The sequence below is a fragment of the Aethalodelphis obliquidens genome, unplaced genomic scaffold, assembly GCF_003676395.1.
Source record: "Aethalodelphis obliquidens isolate GAN/ISIS:26980383/991018 unplaced genomic scaffold, ASM367639v1 scaffold22, whole genome shotgun sequence".
In the NCBI taxonomy this organism is placed as follows: domain Eukaryota; kingdom Metazoa; phylum Chordata; class Mammalia; order Artiodactyla; family Delphinidae; genus Aethalodelphis; species Aethalodelphis obliquidens.
This window is the reverse complement of record NW_020837966.1, coordinates 1,331,976-1,357,232: the sequence shown is the minus strand read 5'-3', so window position 1 is coordinate 1,357,232 and position 25,257 is coordinate 1,331,976. Positions and strand designations below refer to the sequence as shown.

At 57.4% G+C, this 25,257-nt stretch overlaps 1 protein-coding gene and 1 long non-coding RNA gene across 4 annotated transcripts in view; one reads left to right on the top strand and one right to left on the bottom strand.

The window, feature by feature from the left end:
- The window catches only part of POC1A (POC1 centriolar protein A), a 94,220-nt gene extending 69,044 nt beyond the window's left edge, over positions 1–25,176 (top strand). Inside the window, exons 11-13 of one of the 2 annotated variants that reach the window (XM_027120989.1) lie at positions 6,625–8,233; positions 20,900–21,007; positions 24,657–25,176. In XM_027120989.1, the coding sequence (XP_026976790.1) occupies positions 6,625–6,723 (99 nt within the window). In that variant the 3' untranslated portion in view covers positions 6,724–8,233; positions 20,900–21,007; positions 24,657–25,176. The remainder of the gene's footprint in view (positions 1–6,624; positions 8,234–20,899; positions 21,008–24,656) is intronic. The other variant, XM_027120990.1, reaches the window with a different exon arrangement.
- On the bottom strand, positions 13,463–19,113 carry LOC113627957 (uncharacterized). 2 transcript variants are annotated; one of them, XR_003435825.1, is made up of 4 exons: positions 17,495–19,113; positions 16,636–16,745; positions 15,405–15,498; positions 13,463–14,188 (listed from the first exon to the last, which is right to left on the bottom strand). It is a non-coding gene; the product is annotated as an uncharacterized LOC113627957 (long non-coding RNA). The 2 variants fall into 2 exon arrangements; XR_003435826.1 differs by lacking the exon at positions 15,405–15,498.
- Positions 25,177–25,257: the final 81 nt, after the last annotated feature.

Genomic DNA, 25,257 nt, shown 5'->3' with positions numbered 1-25,257 from the left:
GGAGCCCTGGACTCCCGCCGCCTCCGTGCATTGCCCGCAGAACTCTTCCCTGGACCCGCATGGAGCCCACGGGAGTATCGCGGCCTGGCCCCTTGCGGCTGTAGAGTCAGGCGGAGGCCCCACGTACCCACTTTGCCTTTTCCGAGCATCACAGATGCGTGAGGCCCCGTCACAGGACTCAGGGGTGGAGGCTCTCCCCTTGACCACCTCGGAGGCCAGTGGAGATACACAAACCCAGGCTCTGTCCCACGCAGGCCACTTTGGGCCCCGTGGGGTGCAGACACCTGATGACTCGATGCCAGTAGAGAAAAGGCATCTGAGGCAGCGAAGTTTGGACCTGTGGCTCTGTCAAAATGTCCCCAGTGCTGTGTTCCCTCCCACTTGGAGTTGGGGGCCCCAGGTACCAGACTTATCGCTGAGGACAGGCATTTTGGTGCAACTTCTCTGAGCAGCACTACAATTCAGAGGGGACTAAAAATAAAAGCCTGTCACTTTAAAATTGGTTATTTTTACACCACTCAGAAGGCCCTTCAGGATGTTTCATAAAACGTCTTACACTGTTGAACTGTGAGCGAGAGAAGTCTCTCGCCCTGTTAATGTTGCCCCAATAGGAGACAGATCACAATGTCTTCTCCCCACTCGGCAGGAAAGTCAGGATCTGAATGAGATGACCTTGCTGAGCCTCTCCCAGGGGGATTTTCCTCGGAGAGCTCCAGTGGCGAGTCATGCTGGGAACCCCGCCCCCTAGCCCGAGCTGGCCTCTTCCATGCTCTTGGGTTTGTTCCCCAATGCCTCCAGCGTCCTCCTCCCTATTGGGTCCCTGGGTTGGGCCGTCCCTCCATCAGTGCCCATTGAGGGACCAGGCTGCTTTCCAGGGGGTTTCAGCAGCATCACTGACATGGTCCTGATGAGCCCTGGCCAGAGCCCCCAGTTCACCCACACTGGATTCTCCTCTCCAGTATCCAGGGGCTTGTGGATTCACTGCCCTCTCCCTCTCCCAGTCTCCCCCCAGCCCCCTCTCCCCCTATTAATGAGGATGATCTGAGAAATCCAGAATAACCAGGCTTTTTCCGACACCGCCTCATGCCTGCCTGACCCTCCCATCCCTCTCAGAGGGGCCGCAGCCTGTCCAGTGTGGTGCCCATCCCTGGCCTCTCCTGCGGGGCCCATCCTCAGCCTGTGTTCTCGGCCTCAGGAGCGTGTTCTCTCTTGTCCCCCATCTGACTCACCACCAGATGGTGGTGGTTCATACCTCATGGATAGCTCTGATTTTGTCCACTTTCCTCCTTAGCCCTCTCCCCCAGTCCAAGCCACCATCATCCCCTCTCATTCTCTCTTGCCTCCATCATGCCTAGTCACAGCCACACAGCCACGCCCCGGGCCATCCCCATGGAGCAGTCAGAGGGGTCTCATCCCCGCTTGGCCTTGAACCCCCAGCACCTTCCTGCTGCTCTGCGGCTGAAGATGAGGCCGCCAGGCATGGCCTGCAGGGCCCGGCCCCATCTCCTGCCTCCTCTGAGGCCCCTCTCCTGCTCGTCGCCTTCCCTCCCACCTCGGGGCCTTCCTGCCCCTCTCTCCTGGTGAGCTCCTCCTCAGTCTTAGCTCACTCCCTTCCTAGGGCCACCTCACCTGGCTCTGACCAAGCAGCGCCTTCCATTTTCCCAGCGCACCCCGCTGGTCTGCGCAGCTGCTTAGCGCTTGCCTCTTCAACCTGCTGCGCACCCTGCGGGCCCAGCTGAGTCTGTCTGCTCTGGGCCATTGTCACCCCGGGCCTGGCACAGGCCAGTACAGCGTGGTGCCTGGGGAGGATCTGAGTGAGTGAAGAGTCTAGGGCCAAGGTTGGCAAACTTTTTCTTAATGGTAAATATTCTAGGCTCTGGGGGCCATAAGAGTCTGTCACAACTACTCAACCTGCCACTGTAGCCAGGAAGCAGCCACAGACAATATGTAAGCAAATGGGCACAGCAATAAAACCTTATTTACAAGAACAGACAGCAGGCTGAGTGTGCCAACCCTTGGTCTAGAGAAACAACAGAATTCATTCAACAGCGAAGGGAGTGTTTCTAAGGAAACGATTTTCCATGAGAAAGGGCTGTGGCTTCCTGGAAATCGCTGGTAACAGCAGGAGAAGGTGGTTCTGAAACAAGCCCCCACCTGACCCTCAGACAGGTGTGACTTTGAAGGTGACAATTATGGATCCCCTATGACCTTGCCCCAAGGGGCTCCCGCGTGGCTTGCAGGTGAAGGCCATGACCCCGGGAGGCAGACAGTGTTGGGCAGGGGTAACAGTGTCCGGGCGTGGAGTCTGAATTCTGCTTCCTGTTGCTCCCATTCAGGGAGGGAGGTGCCTTGTTTGAAGTCAAGCCCAGTCTTGGGAGGTGTGGGGCGCCAGCAGTGACCAGGGCGAGTACCAGAGCATGTCTGGGGGCTGATCTCTTACGCTGTAGCAGCATAAACGCCCCAGTGAGAGAAGGCATCTGAAATTAAGGTGTTAGGGTCGTTTCTCATTGCATATCTATTAAAAGGTTCTTGTCGGTATGTCCCTTTTAACCCTATAATATTGCCTTTTCATAGCTGTGACTTCTGTGATAATTCCAAACCTAAATGTTTAGCCAGATAAGAGACTCTACTTCATGGGCATTGGAGGTGTCTGAGGCCTGGGAACTGCCTTGGAGGGTGGGTGGCCTGATGGTGTGAGGGCGCTGCTGGGTGACCCTGAGGGATGGCCCTTCCATCCGCTCCTGCTCATTTAATCCAGAGCCACCAGACCAAGTGGCTTGGACAGGACAGAAGGTGGCTGCCTCTGCGTAAGCACAGAGGTCCAGGAGCATGTTCTCAGGCTGCTTGAGCTTGGCCATAGGGTGGGGGACAAGCAGGTCTGCTGGGTCACAGGGCCAGTAGCCCTCAGGTGATGCCAGAGCGAGCGGTGGGGGCAGGGGCGGCGGGGGAAGGAGTAGGTTAGGCCTCTCCTTATATGTGGTGGATGGGGACAGAGCAAAGGTGCACAGTTCCCGGTGCCTTAGCCAGCACTCTGAAGCCAGGCCACCAGGGTTCACAGTCCAGGTTTGTCATTTATATGCTGTGTGACTTCTGGCAAGTTAGTATCACTTGGTTGGTGCCTTGGTTTCCTCATCGGAAAAAATGGGGGTGATACAGGCTCCCACCCTGAGGGGTCATTGTATGGAATAGAATGCCTGGCATACTGTGAGCACTCCGTGAGTGTCAGCTGTCGAGCAGCCCCTGGAGCAGAGTGTGTCAGGAATCAGGATGGCCCCCCAGAACCCAGTCCTGGGTCTTCCCTCGAGTCTGGGCTTCACACCCAATTACAAAGGGGACCTCGTGTCTGGATGGCACAGGGCCAGGGAGAGGGCATGAGCTGCCTGGTTTCTCCAAGGTCAACAGACAGGAGGGCCCTCTCTGTGGAAGAGTTTGGACCCCAGAATGAAGGAGTTCCGGCTAATGGCCGTCTTTCCCAGACGCGTTGCCCAGACAGGTCTGCCCAGCAGCCAGAACCCTAGACTCCTCAGCCCCTTCTCCAGTTTCCCTTCGCCCTACTTAAAGTTAAGTCAGAGGCCCACGGACACCCATGTCAGGCAGGGCCATTTCCTTTTTTGACACCTGCCACCACACCCAGCTTTCAACTCCTTGGGGACTCTGTGAGAGGCTGGGACCAGGTCATTCACCCTTGAATAAAAGGAAAGCAAGGTGACTGGGCTGGGAGTGTGGACTTAGAGGGACTGCAGAGGTGTCTGCCTTTCCAGTGCTTCTCCTCACCTTCCAGGGCAGGCGGGCCTTGTCTCCGGGCCTGGGGAGCATGGGCACCATGTAGCAGGACGAGAATTCCCAGGGCTGGGCCAGAGTACGAGGTGGGGTGAGCCACGAGCAGCCTGCTTGGCGTGGCCCCGAGCCTCTGGAGGGTACGGCTGCGGGCTCTGCTCTGCCCTCTGGGTGCTGAGGCAGCACATACTCATGGAGGCTTGCTGTGCCCCTGACACTTGGTTGTGGGGATATTGCTCTGAACCAACAGGTAAAGGTCACGCTGCAAACACAGCCACATGACATGGCCTGGAATCGGTCCCTGCTAGCGATGCTGCTCCCTCCTCGCACGGGGCCCCAGCAGCTGGGGAAGCACGGTGGCCGTGGCGCGCGCTGTGGTGGCCTGGCTGACTCCCTGCAGGTGGCCGGCCTGCCTGCCCTCTCGCTGTGTGCATTGCCAGCCCTGAGCGTGTCTGACCTCTGCTACTTGGCTTCCCTGATCGGAGCCTTTTCATCAGTGGGGAAGCCCTTTCCTGGTGGAGGGAAGGCATATCAGCAAATCGGAGATCAGGGTTTCCAGGCTTCACTTTATCAGGAGGGATAACCGTTTCCCATGAAAATGAGGTCCCATGCTTTAGTGGAATGGGATTATTAAGACAAATTTGTGAAGCAGAGACTGTGTTCTAATGCACAGAAATCCAAAGTGTCCGTCCTCCTCTTCCTGGCCCATCCTTCCAGCTCAAAAGGGGTTTGGACGGGATCATATGTGACGGGGAAGAGCTGGGTGGACTTAATCTCTGGATGGTGGCCGCCACTGAGCATCTTGGCAGAGTAGGCTGGGGGCGCAGGGAGTAGGGAAAGTGGACACCAAACACAGAGATGACGTGACTCTTCCAGAAGCTTGCCTGGGAAAGGGGAGAAGCTGCAGGTTTGAGAAGGGTGGACTTTTTTTCAGCCTGTTTGTCTCTAACGTGCTATGAAGCATCCCCTCATAGCTCCCAAAGGAAGGACCCCCAACACCCTCCCTCCATTCAGGGGGCTGGAGGTGAAATAAGCGATGCTTTTCTGTTCAAAGAAATTTAACATCATCAGATTTAATGCCATATTTCTACCGAGCTGAAGTATGGGCCCCCCATGGAACTAAGTAGAGGCCTCGTGAAATGCGTGGCACCCCTGGTATTGACATTGGCCCAGCACCCGCTGCCTCCACATTTGGAAATTCTGTCCCTGTGAAGAAAAAAAAAAATTTTAAGTGTGTGTGTGTGTGTGTGTGTGTGTGTGTGTGTGTGTGTGTTGGGAGGGGGATGGTGCTGGGCAGAAGAGGAAAAGCTGGCTGGCTCCCCCACTGGGGCCTGGAGTCCAGAGCCATCGGAAAAAGTCTGGATGAGGAATGATTTTGGAGCTTGGCTCAGTGTGAGTTTTGCAGCAGCCAGTGGAAACTTCCAGGAATGCTGCTCTGGGCCAGCCGGGGGCTGTTTCCGCCGCCACTTTTATGAGCTGCAGACCCCCTCCATGGCTGACCGGCCAGCAGAGGGGAATCTGACCGTCTCTTTCAGCTCAGCTCTACCTCTCAGGGTGCAGTTCATATTCCACAGGCAGTAACTTTTCAGGCTCTGTCCTGTGCCCCAGGGCTCAGAGCCTTTGCAGCCCGGCCAACTCATCTAGAAGGGGCCAGCCGCCAGGAGGAGCAGCCTCCATGAGCGGCTGACATCCATGTGGGATGCTGCAAAAATTTATAGCAGTCTTAGAGGGGAAACTCCCTCCCAAAATGTTTCAATGTTTTATTAAATATGTGAAAGGAAAGTTTCCTTTCTACTGGACCAAGGCCCAGAGCCTCCATGGAGCCTCAGGGAAGGTGGCAAAACCTCTTGGGAAAGCCCACAAATGAGTAAAATTAATAGAAAGTTTTGTTTCTTAATCTGACCCCTTTCTGATGCCGGTAGGCTGCATGGCACAGGAACCAAGCCTGCTTCATTCACAGTGGACTTGCCCAGGGCCTGGTGTGGGCCTGGACACCACTGCCCCTCTGTCAACACTCTGTCCAAAGCCAGAGGAAGGGGGCAGCTTTCTGCAGCCTTGTCTGGAAGCCAGGTTCACAAGCCAGCCATCATGCTGGGTATGCAGGAGAGGCCAGGGAGCAAAGGCTCTGCGTCTGGAAGTCAACATGACAGGCATTGTCATGGTGGACAACATGGGCACCATGCTGTCACCTCTCAGTCTCCGGGACTGCTGTGAGCTTGGCATTATCCTTCCCATTACAGAGGAGAAAATGGGCTCAAAACCGGGGAATTAGGGCCTAACCCCCAAACAGCACATTCCTGCAATGGTCCTCAGTGGACTCGGACAGGCAGAGGCCCTCCTGGGCTCAAGGGCCTGGGAAGCCCCTCCAGGTGTAGAGATAAAGGGCCTGAGGTGTGGGCAGGACCCAGGTGGGGCGCCTTCTTTTGTGGTTGCGGTTTTCTCACCTTTGGAATGGAGATGCTTGACGGTCTCTGGTTGGTTATGGACAGAGCCTGGCCCACGTGAGCAAGTGGTTCTGCTCTGGAACTCCAGGCTAAATGCCAGACCACCGGGGCTGGGGATTCCTCACCCTTGGCTGTCTTGGACAATGATCGAGGACTATGGGACCTGCTGCCTACTTTCCCTCACTATGTCCTTCCCGCTGCCCAACAAACATCAGAGAACAACCATCCCGAACCAGCAGGAGTGGACATGAAGACCAGAGACAAGGCGCCAGGAAGGAGCCCTGGGTGGGAAGAGCTGGCATTTGTTCAGCGGGCTGAGACAGCTGAGCGGGACTGCCTGAGGGCATCCCCAGGGCAGCCCGATGGCCCCTCCATCCTCTGAGCTTGACCGTTTATTTTGCAGACAGTCTCCATCCTGGAGCAGCGGTTGACACTGACAGAAGACAAGCTGAAGCAGTGTCTGGAGAACCAGCAGCTAATCATGCAGAGAACACCACCATGATCAGGGGAGCAAGAATCAAGAGCTCGGTCGATTTGGGGGGTGACAGGCCGGGGATTTGTACTAGGGAACTTGGGTAAATAAATAGAGGGGATTCAGCTCTGGGAATCACATCCATCCCAGAGCCCCAGGGGTCCTGCACCTCTGCCCTGCACCCAAGCCGTCCGCACCTGGAGACTCTCCACTTGGCTGTGGGAGGCCCCACATACCCACAGATGACCACGTTTAGTTTAATGTGAAGGAGCCACTTGAAAATGTTTGCTACCTTGGAGTCCTAAGCGGAGTCCACTTTTCCCTTACGAACCTTTCTACCGTATGACTGGCTTCCCCCACCGACCTTTCCCAGCGTAGAAATGGACTACTCATTGGTTGGATGAGCCAGGAGTTTCCTATAAATCTGACAAAAGGCCCAAAGTGGGCCCATCTGTGTCTGATTTACCCAGGAACAAGCACTCTGGAGAGGGGGGCGGCTTTGCAGTGGCCTTGATTTCTGCCCCACACATGTTCACTGGGGCCTGATGGCTTCCTCCTCTGCATGCATGAGGGCAGAGGAAACTGAACATTAAAACGGACTTGATGGAGCTCGTCAGTGAAATGGCTTGTTCTGAGTGAGACCTAGTCCCCCCATCCCCAGGACCTATAAAGGGAGAATGAAAATGGCTTCTTGGGAGGGCCCCTGCCAGGATCACCTCTGAAGCCCAGCACACCCTGTTTGCAGCCGTTCGGGGTCTTCAGGAGCAAGGACAGCCAGAGCCCCTGCCTACACCCTGTCCCTCTGGCTGGCCTGGCTGGCTGCTTCAGCTGAGACCTGGAGGCCTCGGGCACCTGCCTTTCCTCTTGCTCGTGAGGGTTCCATAGTCAGCTTCCCCTGCATCCTTGCAGGAAAGCCAGGCAAGTGTTTCCCATATGTCTGGGTGTCGTCCATGCCTTATGCATTCAGCTTCTTGGGGCCCAGCCAGCCAGAGAGGTATTTACCCTCCAACACACCTGCCCTGCCCTGGGGCCTGGGGGGAGGGCGGTGTTAGATCTTCCCGGGAGCTGTCAGTACCAAGCAGCTAATGAGGTTCCCAGCCTCTGCAGCTTCCAGGTGGGAGCAGAGTCTGAACACCTAAGAGCTTGGGCTGACAAGAGCCAGCCTATGTTGAGTACCGATGAACGACAAGCCTGGAGGAGCTGCCTCTTCCACCTGGATGGGGAGAGAGCTGTAGTCTGCAGTTAGGCCTCAGGCTCTGCCTTTGGTCGAGCCGTGTGACCTCAACGTGGTGACATAACCTCTCTGAGCCTCAGGTTCTTGTGTCAGGTGGTGGTGGTAACCACCCCACCAGGTGGCGATGAGGTAGGTACTTAACAGAGGCCCGTGGCTCCCCGCCCCTATCACTCCCTCTAGGACGATGTGGGAAGAGGCTGCAGGCTCAGGACGCTTTGGAGGCCCCCAGGAACCTGCTGCAGTCTTCCCACGTGGCCCTGCTAGTGTGTAGAAGAGCCTGGAAGTCCTGCTGGTCTAAATTGGCAGGTAAGACCCTTGGCTGTCTCGGGAGGTCATGGGCTCCCTGTCCCTGGAGGCTTTTAGGGAGTCTGGGCAATGCTAAGTCAGCTTGCTCAGAGGGGACACAGCTTGTGGGGCCAGGCTTGTCATCCCCTCCCATGCTGGCTGCCCTGCCACTGATGAGACATTGGCTGCCATGTTGCAGCCAGTGGAGCTGGAGCTCCCAGGTGTTGGGGCTCTGGTGATCCGAGCAGCCAGGCCAGGCGAGATCCTCTCCAAAGACACAGATGGTGCAACAGGACAGGAGCAGGGTCTCCAAGGCATTGTGCAGCAGCTCTGCTCACAGGCCAGGCAAGGGTTGCCACCCATCGTGTCTTCAGTTTACACCAGGATCAAGTTTCGAATTTTTCTCTGAAATCTCCCTTTCTCTGTGGGAGAAAATGAGGATTTTTGAGGGTCTGCTAGGGATTTGGGAAGTGGGCTGGGAGGTAGTGGTGTACTGTTTTCCCCTGGAAGTCCCATCACCATTGTCAGATGTAAACAGTCTGGAGAGGGGTACTCACCACCACCCACACACACAGCACACCCCTTGTCTGGTAGGACAGTATTGTCATGTCCTGGGACAGTCCGACCTGGACCCTCCCAGATGGAGGCGGGCCAGAGCCGTGGCCATGGGCTTCTGGGAGGGCTTTGCACGAGTGGCCCGGGCCAAGCCCTCCTGAGGGGTTTCCTGCCACTCACACCTGCCTTGACGGAGCCACCAGACAGATCTGGAACTGGGGAGAAGGATGGTTCTTGGAGAGCTGCATATGTCTTTAAAACAGCACAGAGACCTGCCATCTCCAAGCCTGGGGGTCAGTGTGTGTGACCTCGCCAAGGCAGAGCTGTGAGGGCTCAGGCTCACATTTGGCCATGTTGTTCCCCAAAGAGTTCCTTTTTTTGCTCATGTGGGGCCTGACCCAGGACCTCACTGCTCTGAGAATCTAGGGGCAGGTTGCTCCTGGCGGGAGGGAGACAGAAAACCCTAGGGTGCTCTGACTGCTCTGGGGACTGTCTGTCTAGCCTCAGTTCCAAGCCCCGCCCCCGTGAAGGTGCTGCAGGCCCCCGAGCTGGGCAACACGGTCTGGGCTGGTGGCAGGCAGGACTGACTATGGGGGGGTTGGGGAGGGGCCCTTATAAGCACAGGAGGAGTGGGGAGGCCTAGCGGGGCTTGAGGTGGCTCGGCCCAGTTGAGGGCCACATGACAGGGCCTGTGGCGTCTCCCCACATGACACTCCCTGCTAGCCCTCCCAGGCAGCTCCCCTGTGGCCGGGGGCTCTTCCTCATCCCCCACCCATGCTGCCAAGCTCAGAAGCAGCCCCTGGAAATATAAATGCCTCAGCTCAGCCGTCATCTCTCCTAATTTTGGATTTTGGTAACTGAGCTCCCAGAAAACCAAATTGCAATTTTTTTTTTTTTTTTTTTTTTTTTGTGCTAGGAAGATGTGTTTAGGTTAGTGGGGTTTTGTTAGGAAGTACATCTCAGTGGCAGTTCCCAGCCCCCACCCCATCCCTTCATCCCCTAATTTTCCTAACATGTGAAGTGAAAGAACAGGTGTCTGTGATTTAAATTGCAATCCCCCACCTACCCTGTGCCAGATCCTCAGGGTTCCAGGGATGAATCTGTACTCCCTGCCGGAGAAACTGAGGGAGGCAGGTCAGGTAGGCTGGAAGGCCAAGCCAGAAGGCAGCAGCTGAGTCCAACCCCTGCCCATGGCAAGCCTGCCGCCCTTCATTACTGAGTCACCACTCCCAGGGGTACCTGACAGACTAAGTGCTGATGGATCCCTGCAGGCCTGTGTCCCTCCAGAGACTTGAGTAGCACGAGCTAGCCTGTCCTGGAAACTGCCATTCTCCCGCCCAGCACCATCCTTGTCCTCTGTCCCATGATCTCAGCGGGGGCGCGCTGCGTGACGGCAGGCTGGCAAGAGGGCGGAGCAGGGGAGTCCGGGTCGCTCTGGGAGTCAGGGGCACCACCAGAGTCCAAATCCCGGCTCTGCCCCCCCGCTAGCTCCATGACCTTGAATGAGCTCAGTAACCTTGTGGAGACCATTTGTGAGCTAGTGCCCGTCTCATCAGGCACATGAGGCGCTCAGAGGGAGAATGTGCTCCGTGTGTGACTAGAGGGAGACTTCTGGCGGGTCCGACCCCTTCCCTGGGACTTGGCCTGTATGTCCATGGGGATGGAGTCTGGTGGTCCCAGAGTCCTTCTGGCTCTGAAATTCTGGGTGGCCAGGGTTACGGTCTCTTGACCCCGTGGCCCGTGCTACGGGGATCCCCAGTGGTGAGGGGGGAGTTGGGCCGGCAGACAGCCTTGCCCCAGCTGAGGAGGCAAGCCCTCCAAGCCCACCTCTTCTTCTGTCACCAAGGCCGAGGCCGCCACTAGGGCCAGCACAGGCTTGCGGGTGGGTGTTTGTGATTGCCGGGAATCCCGGAAACCCAGCCCGCTGAGCAAGCACAAGCATGGTGAGTCACACTATCCCAGCTCCCTGTCATTACCCTCATCTTCCTAAACGATCTGCTCAAGAGGGGCCCCTAATGGCTCCAGCCTTAACTGGTGGGTGGCCATTTAAGCGGGACAGAACTGGGCCCCGGGGTTTTCTCCAAGCACCCCCTCTCCACCCCACCCCGCCCCATGCTGCCGAGGAGGGAACCACCTTGCCAAGGCGTCAGTGTCAGGCAGGCGGGCCCCTGCTCACTTCCTGTGAGCATCACCGCCCTGACACAGGGCCTTGTCCCGTTGCTGAGTGGCCTCCAGCCCTAGCACCCCGGGTTCACTCTGCCGGCCACTCTGGGGGAAGTCTCTCTAGAGGCCCAGAACGTGGGGCGCTCACAGCCATGCTCGTGCTCGAGATGAGACTGGAGCCAGGCCAGACAGCCTGGGGCAAAGCCATGAGGAAGCTTTCTGTGCCGGCCCCTCCTCCGCTGTCAGCTGCTGTGTGGAAACACTCTCCCCGACCCTATTTACAGAGCAAGGCTGGGGAGTGGTTTCACTTCAGGTGAGGCCACCTCGAGCCCCTTCTGCCTGGGCGATGCCTGTAGCAGGAGGCCTCCCCCCGCCCCCACTGTCTCCTACCACCCATGAGAAATCTGAGCACTGTCGGACCGGGGACCTGGGCAGGAGAGGAAGTCACATCTTCCGGCAGCTTTCCTTTCTCAGTCCTAAGCTGCTCTTGCAGGCACAAGTGCCTGTTCCTGAAAGTGGGACTTTGATATCTCTCATGGGTGCTCCGTGGGCAGAGGCTTGGCCTGCAGGAGTTGGGCCCGTGTCAGCAGTGTCACTCAGCCAACATACTGACATCAGCCCCTGGCCATCTCCATCCTTCCTCAGCTGGGCACCTGGACTCAGCTGAGGAATGGAGACTGACTTCAGACCTGTGGCCGTCCCTGAGCACCTGGGGCCCACGTTCACCCAGTCCATGTTGTTCTCCTGGTCTCAGGCCTGGCCAAGGGCACAGGTGCCCTGCAGCTGCTCTTCTCACCTGGCCTCTCTTCCAGATCTCTGCCCTGCCCCTGCCCTTCCCTGGCTAGGCTCAACCCAGGGCCTTGCCTTGACCTGGCAGGCCTCTCTGGAACCATCCAGCTCCCCCAGAAGCTCCTGTGATGCCCCACCCCACCTCTGCACCGAGCCCCTCAAACTGACCCCAGCCAGAGCCACCCGAGGACATGCCCTCATGCCCAGGGTTGGGATGGGAGTGCTGATCGTGTTCCCCGGGGCCAGCACACCCCCCACCCCTACCCTCACCCCCAGGATCATTCTCCATGACAGCTGCTGCTGGATTGGCTCCCCCAGAAGCCTCTGGAACTTGGAGCTAGGGAAGCAATGTAATTAGTCTTCCCAGACCCTCCAGGCAGCAGCTCACATGTGCCTGCTAACTGGAAACAGAAGGTGCTTTCTGTTGCAGAGGCCTGGGCTGGCCCGCGTCTGGGCTGCTGCTGTGGGACTTCTTGGCTGCAACTCTGAAGTTGACCTTTGCTCCCAGGATTGCCCTGGTTCTGGGGTTGGGTCCAGTTCCCCTCACAGTTGGGGTGTGCTAGGGTCGTTTGTGAGGTTCTACAAGGATGCCCATGCCCTTTGAGACATGTCCCGAGGTCTCCTTTTTTTCCAGTTTTAATATTTTTTTATTGAAGTATAGTTGATTTACAGTGTTGTTAATTTCTGCTATATGGCAAGGTGATTCAGCTATACATATATATACATTCTTTTTTTAATGTTCTTTTCCATTATGGTTTATCATAGGATTTTTGTTGTTGTTGTTTGGGGCTGTGTCAGGTCTTAGCTGCGGCACGCGGGATCTTCATTGTGGCATGTGGGATCTTTCATTGTGGCATGCGGGCTTCTCTCTAGTTGTGGCCCACAGGCTCCAGACTGCATGGGCTCTCTAGTTGTGGTGCATGGGCTCCAGAACACGTGGGCTCAGTAGTTGCACTCCGCGGGATTAGTTGCTCCGTGGCATGTGGGATCTTAGTTCCCCAACCAGGGGTCGAACCCATGTCCCCTGCTTTGGAAGGCAGATTCTTAACCACTGGACCACCAGGGAAGTCCCATATCATAGGATATTGAATATAGTGCTCTGTGCTATACAGTAGGACCTTGTTTATCCACTCTATATATAAAAGCTTACATCTGCTAACTCCAAAGTCCACTCCATCCCTCACCTAACCCCCTCCACCTTGGCAACCACAAGTCTGTTCTCTATGTCTGTGATTCTGTTTCTGTTTCATAGATGGGTTCACTTGTGTCATATTTTAGATCCACATATAAGTGATATCATATGGTATTGGTCTTTTTGTCTGACTTACTTCATTTAGTAGGATAATCTCGAGTTGTGTCCATGTTGCTGCAAATGGCATTATTTTGTTCTTTTTTATGGCTGAGTAGTATTCCATTGTGTATATGTACCATATCTTCTTTATCCATTCATCCATCGATGGACATTTAGGTTGTTTCCATGTCTTGGCTATTGTGAATAGTGCTGCTATGAACATAGGAGTGCATGTACCTTTTTGAATTCTAGTTTTGTCTGGATATATGCCCAGGAGTGGGATTGCTGGATCATATGGTAATTCTATTTTTAGTTTTCTAAGGAACCTCCATACTGTTTTCCACAGTGACTGCACCAACTTACATTCCCAACAACAGTGTGGGAGGGTTTCCTTTTCTCTACACCCTCTCCAGCATTTATTGTTTGTAGCCTTTTTGATGATGGCCATTCTGACTGGTGTGAGGTGATACCTCGTTGTAGTTTTGATTTGCATTTCTCTAATAATCAGCGATGTTGAGCATCTTTTCATGTGCCTATTGGCCATCTGTATTTCCTCCCAAAGCTCCTGTTGGGATAATTGCCTCTGGTTTGGGGGAACCTCAGCTATGGAGGCCCCTCTGGTGAGGGAAGGGGGCTTAGGCTGGGGCAGGTCAGGTGAGAGCCCTTCCAATCTGCCCACCACTCAGGCCATCCTGAGCTAGCCCCACAAGGAGCCAGGACCTGCTGAGATGATGCCTGCTCCTTTCCTGCCTGGTCTACTTCTGCCCTTGGCCCACTCCCTCTGTTCTCAACATAGCAACCAGAGTCGGCTAAGCTGTAAGATTAAAAAATAATAATAAAAAGAAAACTTGTAAGATAGTTCATGCCATCCCTGCTCAACCCCTTCCAGCAGTTCCCCAGCCTCCTTCAAGTATAGGCCACAATGCTCACCACAGCCAAGAGGCCCTACTCAATCCTGCCCATTCCCCCACCCCCATCTCCTACCACCCTCCACCCTCCCTTCATGCCCCTCCCACCACGCCAGCCTCCTGATTATTCCTCGGACACACCAGGAACATTCCAGCCCCAGGGCCTTTGTACCTACTGTCCCTACTGCCAGGAATGCTCTGACTTTACCTTTCTGTGCCTTGGCCTCCTCATCCACAGCATGGGGTAAGAGTAGCACTGGCCTCACAGGGCTGCGGGAAAGATTTGCTCTCACAATTCACACAAAGCTCTAAGAACAGACTTTGTGCCTGCAGGGCTCCAATCCATGGCCTGGGGAGGTGGCTGGAGGTGGGTGGGGGCTGAAGGTCTGGGCCCCCAGCATCAGAATGCTACAGGCCGGCCAGCTGACTACAAGGCCTACTCCAGGCTCAGCCTTGGTCAGCTGACTAGAAACCTGGGGTTCAACCAGTGTTCCTGGGAGGGACACCCTTTGTACCCCATGAGGCCCTCAGTCTGCTCCCTAACCACCATGGGTCTCTCTCATTGGACACCCCACTCCACATGCCAACATGGCTCCTAGACAGCCTTTTCCTAATGAGGCTTCCAGCCACCAGGCCAATCTGAATGGCCAGGCATGGCCCCCACTGGACAGGGAGGGAGGGTGGGGCAGCCAACCCACATGCCAGGCCTCCCTGCCCACCTGCTAGCCAAGAGGGGCAAAGGTGGGGGTCAGGGCTGACAGGTCAGTGGCCTCGCTGCATCCAGGGCTCTCTGGTTGGGTAGCTGGGCTGGATCTGAATGAGGATCTTGCTGCTGGCCAGCTGGCTGGCTGTGGAGGGGCTTCATCATGCCCCCATGGGCCCTCCCACCCACCTGGTTCTATCCTGCCTCTAATGGCTCAGAACCCCAGTCAAGCAGGGCCAAGGATTTGGGGCTTTTTCTGCCTGGAGAGGAGTGGGCCCTCTAAGGGGTCTCCCCCCAAGACTGCTGGCCTGGGGGCCTCCTGCAGGGGCTGGGAGCCTGGCAGCCACCTTGTGGGGGTGGGCACAAGACTTCTGCGGAGAGTCTTCCCTCCACTCCCCCTCCCCCTGGCTTCCTCCTCCAAACACATGTTTCCAGTCCCCTCTCAGGCCCCTCTCCCCCTCCCCCAGCCCCTTCCCATTTCCTCTCAGAGGCCCTCACTCGCATGTGGAACTCATTAGGAGACCCTCAGAGCTTGTAACCCAACTCTGGCCTGGGCTTGAGGAGGGGGCCCTGTCCACAGCCCCCATGCTGAGAGGACCAGCCTCCCTGTCTGGCCCCTGTCTGGCCCTGTGCAGCCTTGAGCTAGAGACCACAGGAGCTGGTCATGGCCAAGAGCTGGCTGGTGCTGGTTGGGGGAAGCTGGCCAGGCTCCGACTCATCTCTGCCCGGTGCCCATTTAATCATCCTAGCCTCCCAGGAGCCGGGCTGGGATGGCAGTCGGACCTGCTGGTGAAAAGCAGACCTCAGGGCGCCTAGAGCCGGCCAGAGGGAGGGTGTGGGGTTCTGAGCAGCTACTTGATGATCCCCAGCTTCTCATCTGAAAATGAGAAAGGAAGTCCGGGGAAGAGAACATGGTATGAGCAGCCACTGGGCAAGACAAGGCTATTTTCTCTCCTGAAGGACAGGCTGAGTGCACAGTCCCATGGGCTGGGAGTGGAGATTATGCAAAAAACTGATGGTATGGTCACCAGAGTTTGAGAAATGCCAGATGAACAAAATTAAGCCAGCTATATCCCTGCAGGACTTCTCAGAGCCTTTAACACACTCCTATGCTATGCAGCTGGGGCCACAGAGTTCACAGTGTTTTTCTGACATTTGACCACATGACCCTCTCTATGAGGTGGGCCTAGTGTTCTATGGATCCCACTTTGGACAGTTCTACAGGGAGAGCCCTGAGGAGGCAGGAGCCATGGGTCAAAGACCCCTGATGGGAAAGCTCCCTGAGGGTCAGAGCAGGGGCTGTTGTCTGCTGGGTCTGAGCGAAGGGTGGGAGTCGAATGGTGGTGACAGCTAAGGAAGGGTGAGCAGGAGGCAGCAGGGGGCTGGTGTGGCTGAGACTTGGAGGTAGGACCAGGCTGGAGCTTGGCCAGGGCCTGGTGACTCCGCTTCCCTCCCTCATGGCAGGTGGGTAGGCAGGGGTGGACACAGAGGCAGAGGCATGAGGCTGGTGGGCAGGGCCTTGCCCCATGGGGTGTTGGGCGTGTCCATGGCCCCACATCAGCCTCAGGACAGGGCAGCCACCAGCTGCAGGTTCAGAAGAGTTGCTGTCTCCTCTGTCTCTGTTTCTCTTCCTGTTGGAGCCAGCCCCTCTGCTCAGAGTCTGTTCTGCCCACACTCCCCGGCACAGCTGCTTACAAGCCCCCTTCCCAGGCCTCCCCTCCAGGACTCCTTCCCACAGGGGTCACTGCCTGCCCCCGGGGCCCTCTCCCCACTGTCCAGGCATAAGAGGGCTCAGCAGGGGGACATGAGCTCAGCCCTGGACTGGAGCCTTCACACAGCATGTTTCCTCCTGCCTCAAGCAGCCTCGCATGGTGTACGGTACCCCATTCTGTAGAGGAGGAAACAGGCCTGGAGAGGGGAGGCCGGTGGTGGAGTCAGCATTACAGGCAGCCTCCCCAGTCTCCACCTCTCCCATCTTACCCATGCCCTGTCCCAACACACATGGCACACTCACACCTTGGTCATCTGAGGGCCACAACGGGTTGTCCTGCTATGTCCAGCGCAGGGTCTGGCAGGTGGTCAGCACTTGACCTCGTCTGGTACAGGTGTCAGGCCAAGGCACTCCTGCAGTGCATGGGGGTGGTTGGGAGTCTGTGCCCAGCCCCTTAGGCGAAAGAGACCCTTCCCTCTGACAGTTCCGAGGCAGAACCTGCCTAGCTGCCCCGCACCCCTGGGAGTTAGGGTAGGCAGAAGGTATTGCCCCACTTTATAGATGAAGAGGCTGGGGCACCTCCAGGGGCCACCCAAGTCCACAGCAGCACCCCAGATCCGGGGGTTCCAGCTGCCTCCTATGTGGGAGCTCTGTGTCCCAGTAGTGCTCATGGCCTGGGGAATTCAGCCACTCCCCAGCCTGAGTTCTTGGGCCTGGCCTGTTGTTTCTGGGGAGGTTTTGACAGAGAGTTCCAGCTCTGGCCAAACTGCCTTCTCAGTGCCTCACCCCCACCAGCCCTGGTCTCGGAGCCACCCCTATGGCTCAGGCCAGAGGGCTGTCCCATCTGGCAGTGGGGGTCAGGGCAGTGCTGGCTTCTAATGGGAGACTGCATAAGCCATGGCAAGGGGCAGGGAGGTGGGAAGGGGGCCTTAAGCAGAGCTGATCCCTGGTCCTCCCTGTAACAACCTCAAAGGGCCCCACTAGGAGCCCTGAGAGTTCACTGGTCCCTCTTCTCTCCCAGAGGACCCTAGTCTTTGCAGGGAGGGAGTATCCCAGGTTTGAGGGCATGTGCCCCTCTGGCAGGAATAGGGCTGGGTGAGGCCACATCAAGAAGGGGAGTTCCCCAGACTGTTTCCTAGTGCTGCCACCCATGCCTGCCTACCTGAGAACATGGCACATAGAGCTCCAGGCGACCGCTGGACAGCTGAGCCCATATGGGATGGTGTTGGGCATGAAACCTAGAACAGGGCTGAGCGCTGAGGCCTCAACACAACAACCTTGTGTCAGGGCCAGGCCAGCTGGTTCCCAGGCCATTTCCCCAACTTCATCTTGGTCACATGATCTCCATCACTGTCACCATCAAAGCCTTATAGGAGGAATTCCTGAAAAACGGCTGTGTGGACTGATGGGGAGGGGACCAGACAGGCCCAGGCTGGCAGTAGGCAGATGCTAATGAGGCAAGTAGGCCTGGCAGCTACAGCGAGACCTACCAGGCACCGCCCTTTGGCCCACCCGAAGCAGACCCAGCCCAGACCCCTGGCACATCCGCCTGCCAGGTGCCCTGGGAATTCCCAGCCCCCTTCGCCCTCCCAGCCTCAGAGGTTGGATTGGCTTTACTGTCAGGAGCCTGCCACAGCTGGCTCTCCTAATCAAAACACCATAGCTGGTTTGGCAAAGATGGACCAGGGCACCATCCCGGACTCCATCATTGCTCCTTGCCTTTGCTCTGGCTGGGAATCCCTGCCCGAGTCACCCTCCTGTCCCCTACCCCTGCTCAAACCACTGGGGCTCCAGGCCTTTCCTGGCAGAGGTGGCTTCAGAAGGATCAGAAGCTTCAAGTGGGAGGCCAAGGGTGATACGGTGGCTAGAGGCCAGCAGCCAAGGACCCCTGCTCCCCTAAAGCCCTGGCTTCCATCCCTCAGAGCCCCAGGTGGGCTCATGAGGTGCTGCCCACAAGCCCTAAAGTGTCATAAAATGGAGGGGAGATCAGCCCAGGGCAAAGATTCTGGTGAGCGGCATGCAAGAGGAAAGGGCTCGCCTTGACCTATGACTTTGGGGCAGGGAGCCAGCCCAGCCAAACTTACCTGAGTCCTTTTCCTCTCTACTCTGCCTTCCTCCAAACCCCAAGGAAATCAGAGCCAGCTGCCTGGTTTCTTGGGGCTGTTGAGCTGTTTCTCCTGGCCCTCTAGGGATGACCTCAGTGTCAGCAGATGGGGCTTCCCCCACGCATCCCAGCCCCTCTTCCAGGCTTGAGAGTGGTGGTATGCAGGACTGGAACCCAGGCTTGGGACCTGAGGGACCCTTGGGTCCACCAGGAGGTGGGAGTTTGGGCTCAATTTGCAGAGGAAGGATAAGCTGCACCAGAGTTGTGGGTGGAGTGCTCTCTCTGAAACAGGGAAATTGAGGCCTGCAGCCCAAGGACAAGGATGAGGCCCTGCCAGACATGGTGGGAGCGGGGAGCCATCCCTTCATGGTAAGAAGCCTTCTGACTCTGGGCAGGTCATGCAGGACTGGCTGAGGCCCAGGTGGAGAATGGAAGTGAGAGGTTTCTGGAATCCTCCAGTGTGGCAGAGAAGAGCCAAAGGCATTTTAAATCACAGGACCATGTGCTCATGGCTGACAACACAGAGTCCAGAAGAAAGGCGGGATCCCACTTCCCAGTGCCCCCCCTGGCTCTGGAGGATGAGCTGGTTTGGGGGCAAGGATAAGCCGTAGTCAAAGGAAAGAGCCAGGACAGGAGGGCTCCAACAAGCAGACCAGTGAGTGCAAAGGCCCTGAAGAGAGAGCAAGATGATGTAGGGGCCTGGGCTGGGCAACCAGAGAATCCTGGACCCTGATGGGAGGCGAGGAGGTGGGGAGAGGGGCCGTGCCAGATCACTGAGGGCCATGCTGGCCTGTGCCCGGATGGTGGGAAGCTTCAGAGCAGGGGAGGACCAGGTCTGATTCTCAAAATATCCCTCTGGGGCTTCCCTGGTGGCGCAGTGGTTGAGAGTCCGCCTGCCGATGCAGGGGACACGGGTTCGTGCCCCGGTCCGGGAAGATCCCACATGCCGCAGAGCGGCTGGGCCCGTGAGCCATGGCCGCTGAGCCTCGGAGCCTGTGCTCTGCAACGGGAGGGGCCGCGGGGGTGAGAGGCCCACGTACCGCAAAAAAAAAAAAAAAAAAGATCCCTCTGGCTGCTGGGTGGGGAGGCTGCGAAGAAGGCTAGGGAGATGGTCCACGGGAGAGATAGGAGGGCCTGGACTGTGTAGTGAAAGTGGACAGATTCTGGGTAGGAAAGGATTAGCCATGGAAGTAGAAAGAGCATTTGATAGCACACATGCTATGTGCAGGATACAGCCCCGCTCCTTATGGGGCGAGTAGCTTGCCCATGCCCCCACCCTGGCAGTGTTGGCCCCCTTCCACCCCAGTGACAGGAAACAGCTGGTAGAACAAGGGGTTCCCTGTAGAGCCTGGAGCCAGGTAAGAGCCAGCTGGAAACCCCTGGGCTGGGGGAAAGGAGCTCTGGGTTGTTAGTCTGGGGCCCAGCCCCCTGCCACAGCTGGGGTTGTAACCATGGGCCTTAGTTTCCCCACCTGTCAAATGAGTTGACAGCCCTCCCAGGGCTGGTGCAAAGCCTGGACACGGGGCCAGAAGGAAACAAGACTTGAAACCGTCAGGTGGGCTCCTGATCAGTAAGACCACAGGGGCCTGTGTGTGGGAGCCCCAGGCAGGCATGTCAACCCTCCTACCAGACCGTCCTTCCCACTTGCTCGTGTTTATGTGTTTCCTTCCCATCACCTGGGCCACGATGACTCACCCCAGGCCCCATGGGTAAGTGAGTAACTGGCTGGGGCTGGAGCCAGGCCCTTGGGCAAGACATTTCCCTTCCTAGGCCTCAGTTTTCTCATCTGTAGAATGGACAGACAAGCCCTGCTCTGCTCACCTCACTGGGGACACGGGGGCAATGCGGGGCTGAGTTGGCGAACACTGCACCGGCATGAGGGCCATGGGGTAGGGCCTTTGTGCTGGGATCAGGCCTGCTTGACATCAGTCCCAAGTCAGCCAGCCCCGAGCAGGCCTTGAAATGTTCACTTGCCCAGGCTGACCAGCCCAGCAGACCCCCATACTCTGAGGGGAACCCCATGCCCAAGACAGCTTGGAACAGAGGGCAGTTGGGGTCATGAGAAAGGCCTGGATGGGCCCCAGGACTCTGCATGACCACGTGGGGGACTCCAGTGATGAAGGGAGGCTCACACAGGGGAAGTCGCAGCGGGGAGGCTCCACTGGGTAGAGAGTGGAAAATGCTGGGCCCTGCAGGGGAGGACTCGGACCAGGAGCAGACTCTGCTGAGGTTAAGCAGGGCAGGCTTCCTGAGGCCATGGCCCCTCAGAAGCTGGAGATAATTTCGGGGGTAGGCATGGAATGAGGAAGTGTGTGGAGGCAGGGGTGCTGTGTCTGGGCACCAAGTAGGAAGCAGGAGGTGGTCAGAGTGAAGTGAGCTGGGGGTGGGGACAGAGAAGCATAGCTGGTCTGGCTATGAATTGAGACGTTAGCAAAAAGGTTTTACCTCCCATGTCTACCACAGTTGATCAACTGGTCCTGCCTGCTTGGAAGGGTTTTCAGGCCAGAGGATGGTTCAGCAAGTCCTGTGATTGACTAGTAATGCCTGCCAGGGATGAACCGTGGCCGAGTGGTGAGTCTTCCACACTGAGGCAGGCCCCAGTGGGCTGGTGTGTGGCTGGGAAAGGCATGCCCCAGGGAGTCCACCTGGGGAGGTTGGCCAAGGGCCTGCAGTCACTGCTGGGTGGGGAGCAGGGAGAGAGGAATTACATATGTCTAGTTCCCCCTCTGAGGTCCCACTTCACTGCCCTGCACACTCCCTTGCTCAGGGCAGTTGCTCAGAAAATGAGCCTGAATGGGAGGGGAGGCTCCTCCAGAGGCAAGGCTCTCCGCTCTTCCCCTCCACCTTCTCCAGGTGGCTTTGGGGAGTTCCCAGATCTTCTAGGCCCTGGCTTCCATCCTGCCAGGTTTTGTTCTCTGATTTTCCTGGGTGTGGCCCTCTCTCTCACCTGACCTGCCCCAACCTGCCCTGACCTCCTACCCCCTCTGCCCCAGCACCTGGGCAGGGCAGGGAGAGGGTGGATAGGCTGGGCCCCCAGCAGCAGAGCTGTCCCAGGCAACAGCTTCCCTGTGCCATGCTGCCATCACCCAGGGTCTGGCAGCCCCCTGCTGGGAGGCAGGCCGGGATGGACTTCCGTTCCATCCAGAACTAGTCACCACAGAGATCCCAGCAATGGCCAATATGGAAGGGTGAGCCCAGGTGACTGGAGGGCTGTGGGAGAAGAACATGGATTCCAACAGCCTGTAACAGCCTCTCTGGGTTATCTGTCTGTGGGCACCCCTCCAGCAAGAGTGGCAAGTGGCCACACATACAGGGTCTGTTGGCATGTGTGCATGTCACAGTCAGTGTGTGTGTACATGTGTACTGTACATTTCTGCACTCGTGCATAGGTCTGTATTTGTGTATTTCTACGTACACGCTTATGTGCCTGTGAGCATATATGCATGTATAGGTAGATCTATGGGTGTTTGGGCCTGTCTTATGTGTCCTTACGTGTGTGTGTGTGTGTGTGCGTGCGTGCACATGCATGGATGTGTACAGCCAGGAGTTCTGTGTAGGGCAGGAGAGTTGCCAGGCTTTTCACAGTCCACTCCTGGCCTGGCTTACACACTACTTGTTCTGACTGTAACCCAGGCAGGCACCTCACCAAGGGATGCGGGAGAAGCTGCCCCAAGGGTCAGGGGCAAGCATAGTGACCCCTAGTCTGGGTTTCAGGCAGGGCTCTGATGGCACATCTCCCCCAGCCTAGTGGAGCTGCCCTTGGCAGAGACTAGCTCTGTCACCAGCAGCAGGCATCACGGACTGGAGTGCCCTGCCCCAGCCCCTGCTCCAGCCCCTGCTCAGCTCTCATAGTGGGAAATAGACCTTGATTGGAAAGCTGCCCTCCTGGAAGCAAGCAGGAGCTCATCCCAAATTTGTGCTAGCCTCTTTAGGGTAGGAGGGCAAGAAACTGACCCTCCTCCCCTCCTGCCCCTCCAGCATATGCCATTCAAACATGCTGGCCCATCTCTAAGAAATCCAGGGGCAACAGTGAGAAAAGGAAAGTCTGCTTCCAAGATGCTTAAACTATTCTTGGTGACACGGCTCCTAGGTCACCATGCCATGTGGACATGTGTTTGGGGGGGGTGGTACACACCAGTTCATATCTGTTTAGTTCACATCAAACATCCCACCATCACAGCTAAGCCTTGCCGGGCTGGGAAGCCCCCTTCTCTGTGTGGCTCTGGGGCTGGATATGTGCAGACAGGGTAGGTAGCTCCAAACGTGCCTCATGGGTTTGGGCCTGGCAACTGGGGGACGAGGGATGAGACAGAGACGGCAGGAGGAGAAATGGCCTTGAGGAGGGGCAGGCATACCATTGGACATCCAAAGGGAGAAAGTCTGGTGGGCGGTGTAACCATGACTGTGATAGAGTCCAGAGCAAAGTTGGGGGGCAGGGGTCCTGGGATCACAGATCAGGGGGGCTAATCTAGCCTGGAGGATCAGAGGAAGCCTCCCTGAGGGTGACACCTGAGCTGGGATATTCTAGAAGGCAGGCAAAAGGTGAGGGCGAAAAAATGTCCTGACTGAGGGAAGAGCATGTGTAAAGGCCTGGAGGGGTGTGGGAGAGGGGTACAGCCCGCAGAGAGTTCAAACACACCCCACCCGCAGCTCCCCTCCTGAGACCCAATCACCCCCAGGGACTCACACCTGTTCTGGGGCCCCCCTGCCCCTCAGGGAGACCCTAGTGAGTGGGGCACCTCTCCCAGGGGCTGCAGGTGAGGGAGGGTCTGAACCTTGAAGGGCAGGAAAGGCCACATTCCTGAGGAGGAGGAATGTCTTTGATCCCAAGCTCTCACCCAAGGTACCAGGTCCCCTCTTCCAGTATCCTTGAGGGAGGGTCACAGGTGCAGAGCAAGGCCCTGGGCAGGGGCAGCTCTGGCCTCTTGCTGTCTGACCATAGGCAAGTTCTTGTTATGCTCTGAGCCGTGTATGTCAGAGGGTTCTGTGTCTGTCCCTTGCCCCGTTCCCTAACACCCAAGGACAGCCCTGCTGGGATCCACTTTACACATTGTGTCTAGCGGTTCAAGACTGTAGGCAGGGCTTCCACTCAGGAACCAAGGCTTTGGGGCTCTCCTCCAGCCAGGGTGATGGGGGCCCAGGACCACTGCAGCATCTCCCATGGTCAGGCTAATTCTCTTCCACCCCTTTGCTCCCCCTGTCACCCCCTCCCCAGATGCTCTCCCTTCTCCTGTACTCAGTCAAACCCTGCCTCTTTTTACATCCCTGCGGGAGGATGCCCCCCACCCCCCAGGGAGTCTTCCCAATTCCACACATCCTCACAGGTCTCTCCTCCAGGGTAGCTGTCCCCGCTAGAGGAGTCCAGAGGGTGAGGGAGACTAGGGAGCCATCACAAGCTAATGTGAGGGGTGGTGGGCCTCCTCCCCTCTTCTGTGAGGGGCTTCCTCGCGCACGGGGGATGGAGACGGCGGGGGGGGGGCACGGTGGAGGGTCCCCTCGCAGTTGTGCCCCCACTAGTGAGAACAATGGTCAACTCCTCATCAGGCACTGCTGTAGGCGAAGCTCCAACAGGCCCCCAACAAGCCCGTTGAGGAATGACTCACTGGCCAGCAGGTCCCCTCCCTTGTGGGTCTGCTCAGGCCTTTTGAGTGAGGTGCTGGTTGTCTCCATCCCTGACAACCAGCACCTGGACTACCGGCTAAGGGGCCTGGCTTCAGAGAACCACCCTCCCAGGCTGACAGATTTGTGATGGACTGGCTGGGCACTGTCCAGACCAGCACGATCCCACGTGGGGAAAACTGAGGCCCAGAGAGGTGGGAACCATACTCGGGCCACACAACACGTCAGCAGGTGGCAGGGCAGAATCCACATCTAGGCCCCTCAGGCCCCGGGAGCCCTTTCCACTCGTCCTAGGTCCCCAGGGAAGTAGGCTCTGCCCAGCAACCCTAGGACAAGCCTGCGCGGGAGGCCAGAGACCTGATTCTCCTATCACCTCTCTGGGCATCGAATCTTGGGTGATAAGGCCACCTATGATTGCAGTGCTGTCATCTTGCTGGGAGTGTGACTGTGGGAGAGATCCCTGCTTCTTTTCGACACAGCCCTGCAGCGGGATGAAACCCTTCACATAGACTATCCTTCGCATGGACAAAGTGGGGTGGGGGGAGGGAGGTGGGCAGCGGGTACTAACCCAGGGCCGCCCCTCTTCGTGCCTTCCTGTCAGCAGAAAGCTCAAATCCTGCGGGTTCCAGAAGCACTCCCTTCGGCAAATCTCAAGCGCCACCGCCCTTCATCTCTGACGCTAACCTCCCTCCAGCTGGGTGTAGAGGCAAGGTGGCGGGGAGCTGACCAGCCTCGGGCAGAGTGGGAAGGATAAACCCCAAGGATGTGGGAGCACTCCGCCCAGCAGGGAACGGACCAGACGAACCGCAGGATCAGCCGCGAGCTCCCTCCCGACGCAGACAACCCTGACTCAGTAGGGAAAGTGCGGCAGGCCCTGCGCACGCGCACCGTTCGAGTCGAGCCGCTTTGTTCCAGCGCTACCTGCGGATCCATTCACCTACTCCGCCTAGGCAGCCTGCGAGCCGATACACAGCGCTCGCTGAGACCCCGCCCACTTCCCGCGCTGGGTGGAACTTTCGGCGGGCCCCGCCTTCCTCTCTCCGCCCCACCGTCTCCTTCGGCCGCGATTGGCCACCTGCGTGGCGCACTCCCGCCTACCACGAAAGTTGATTGGTGCGTTGGGAGGTGGGAGGAGGAGAGCCGATTAAAGAGGATCCCCCCCCAGCACCCGCTCCCTTGGAAAAGTCACGTGGCGCTTCACT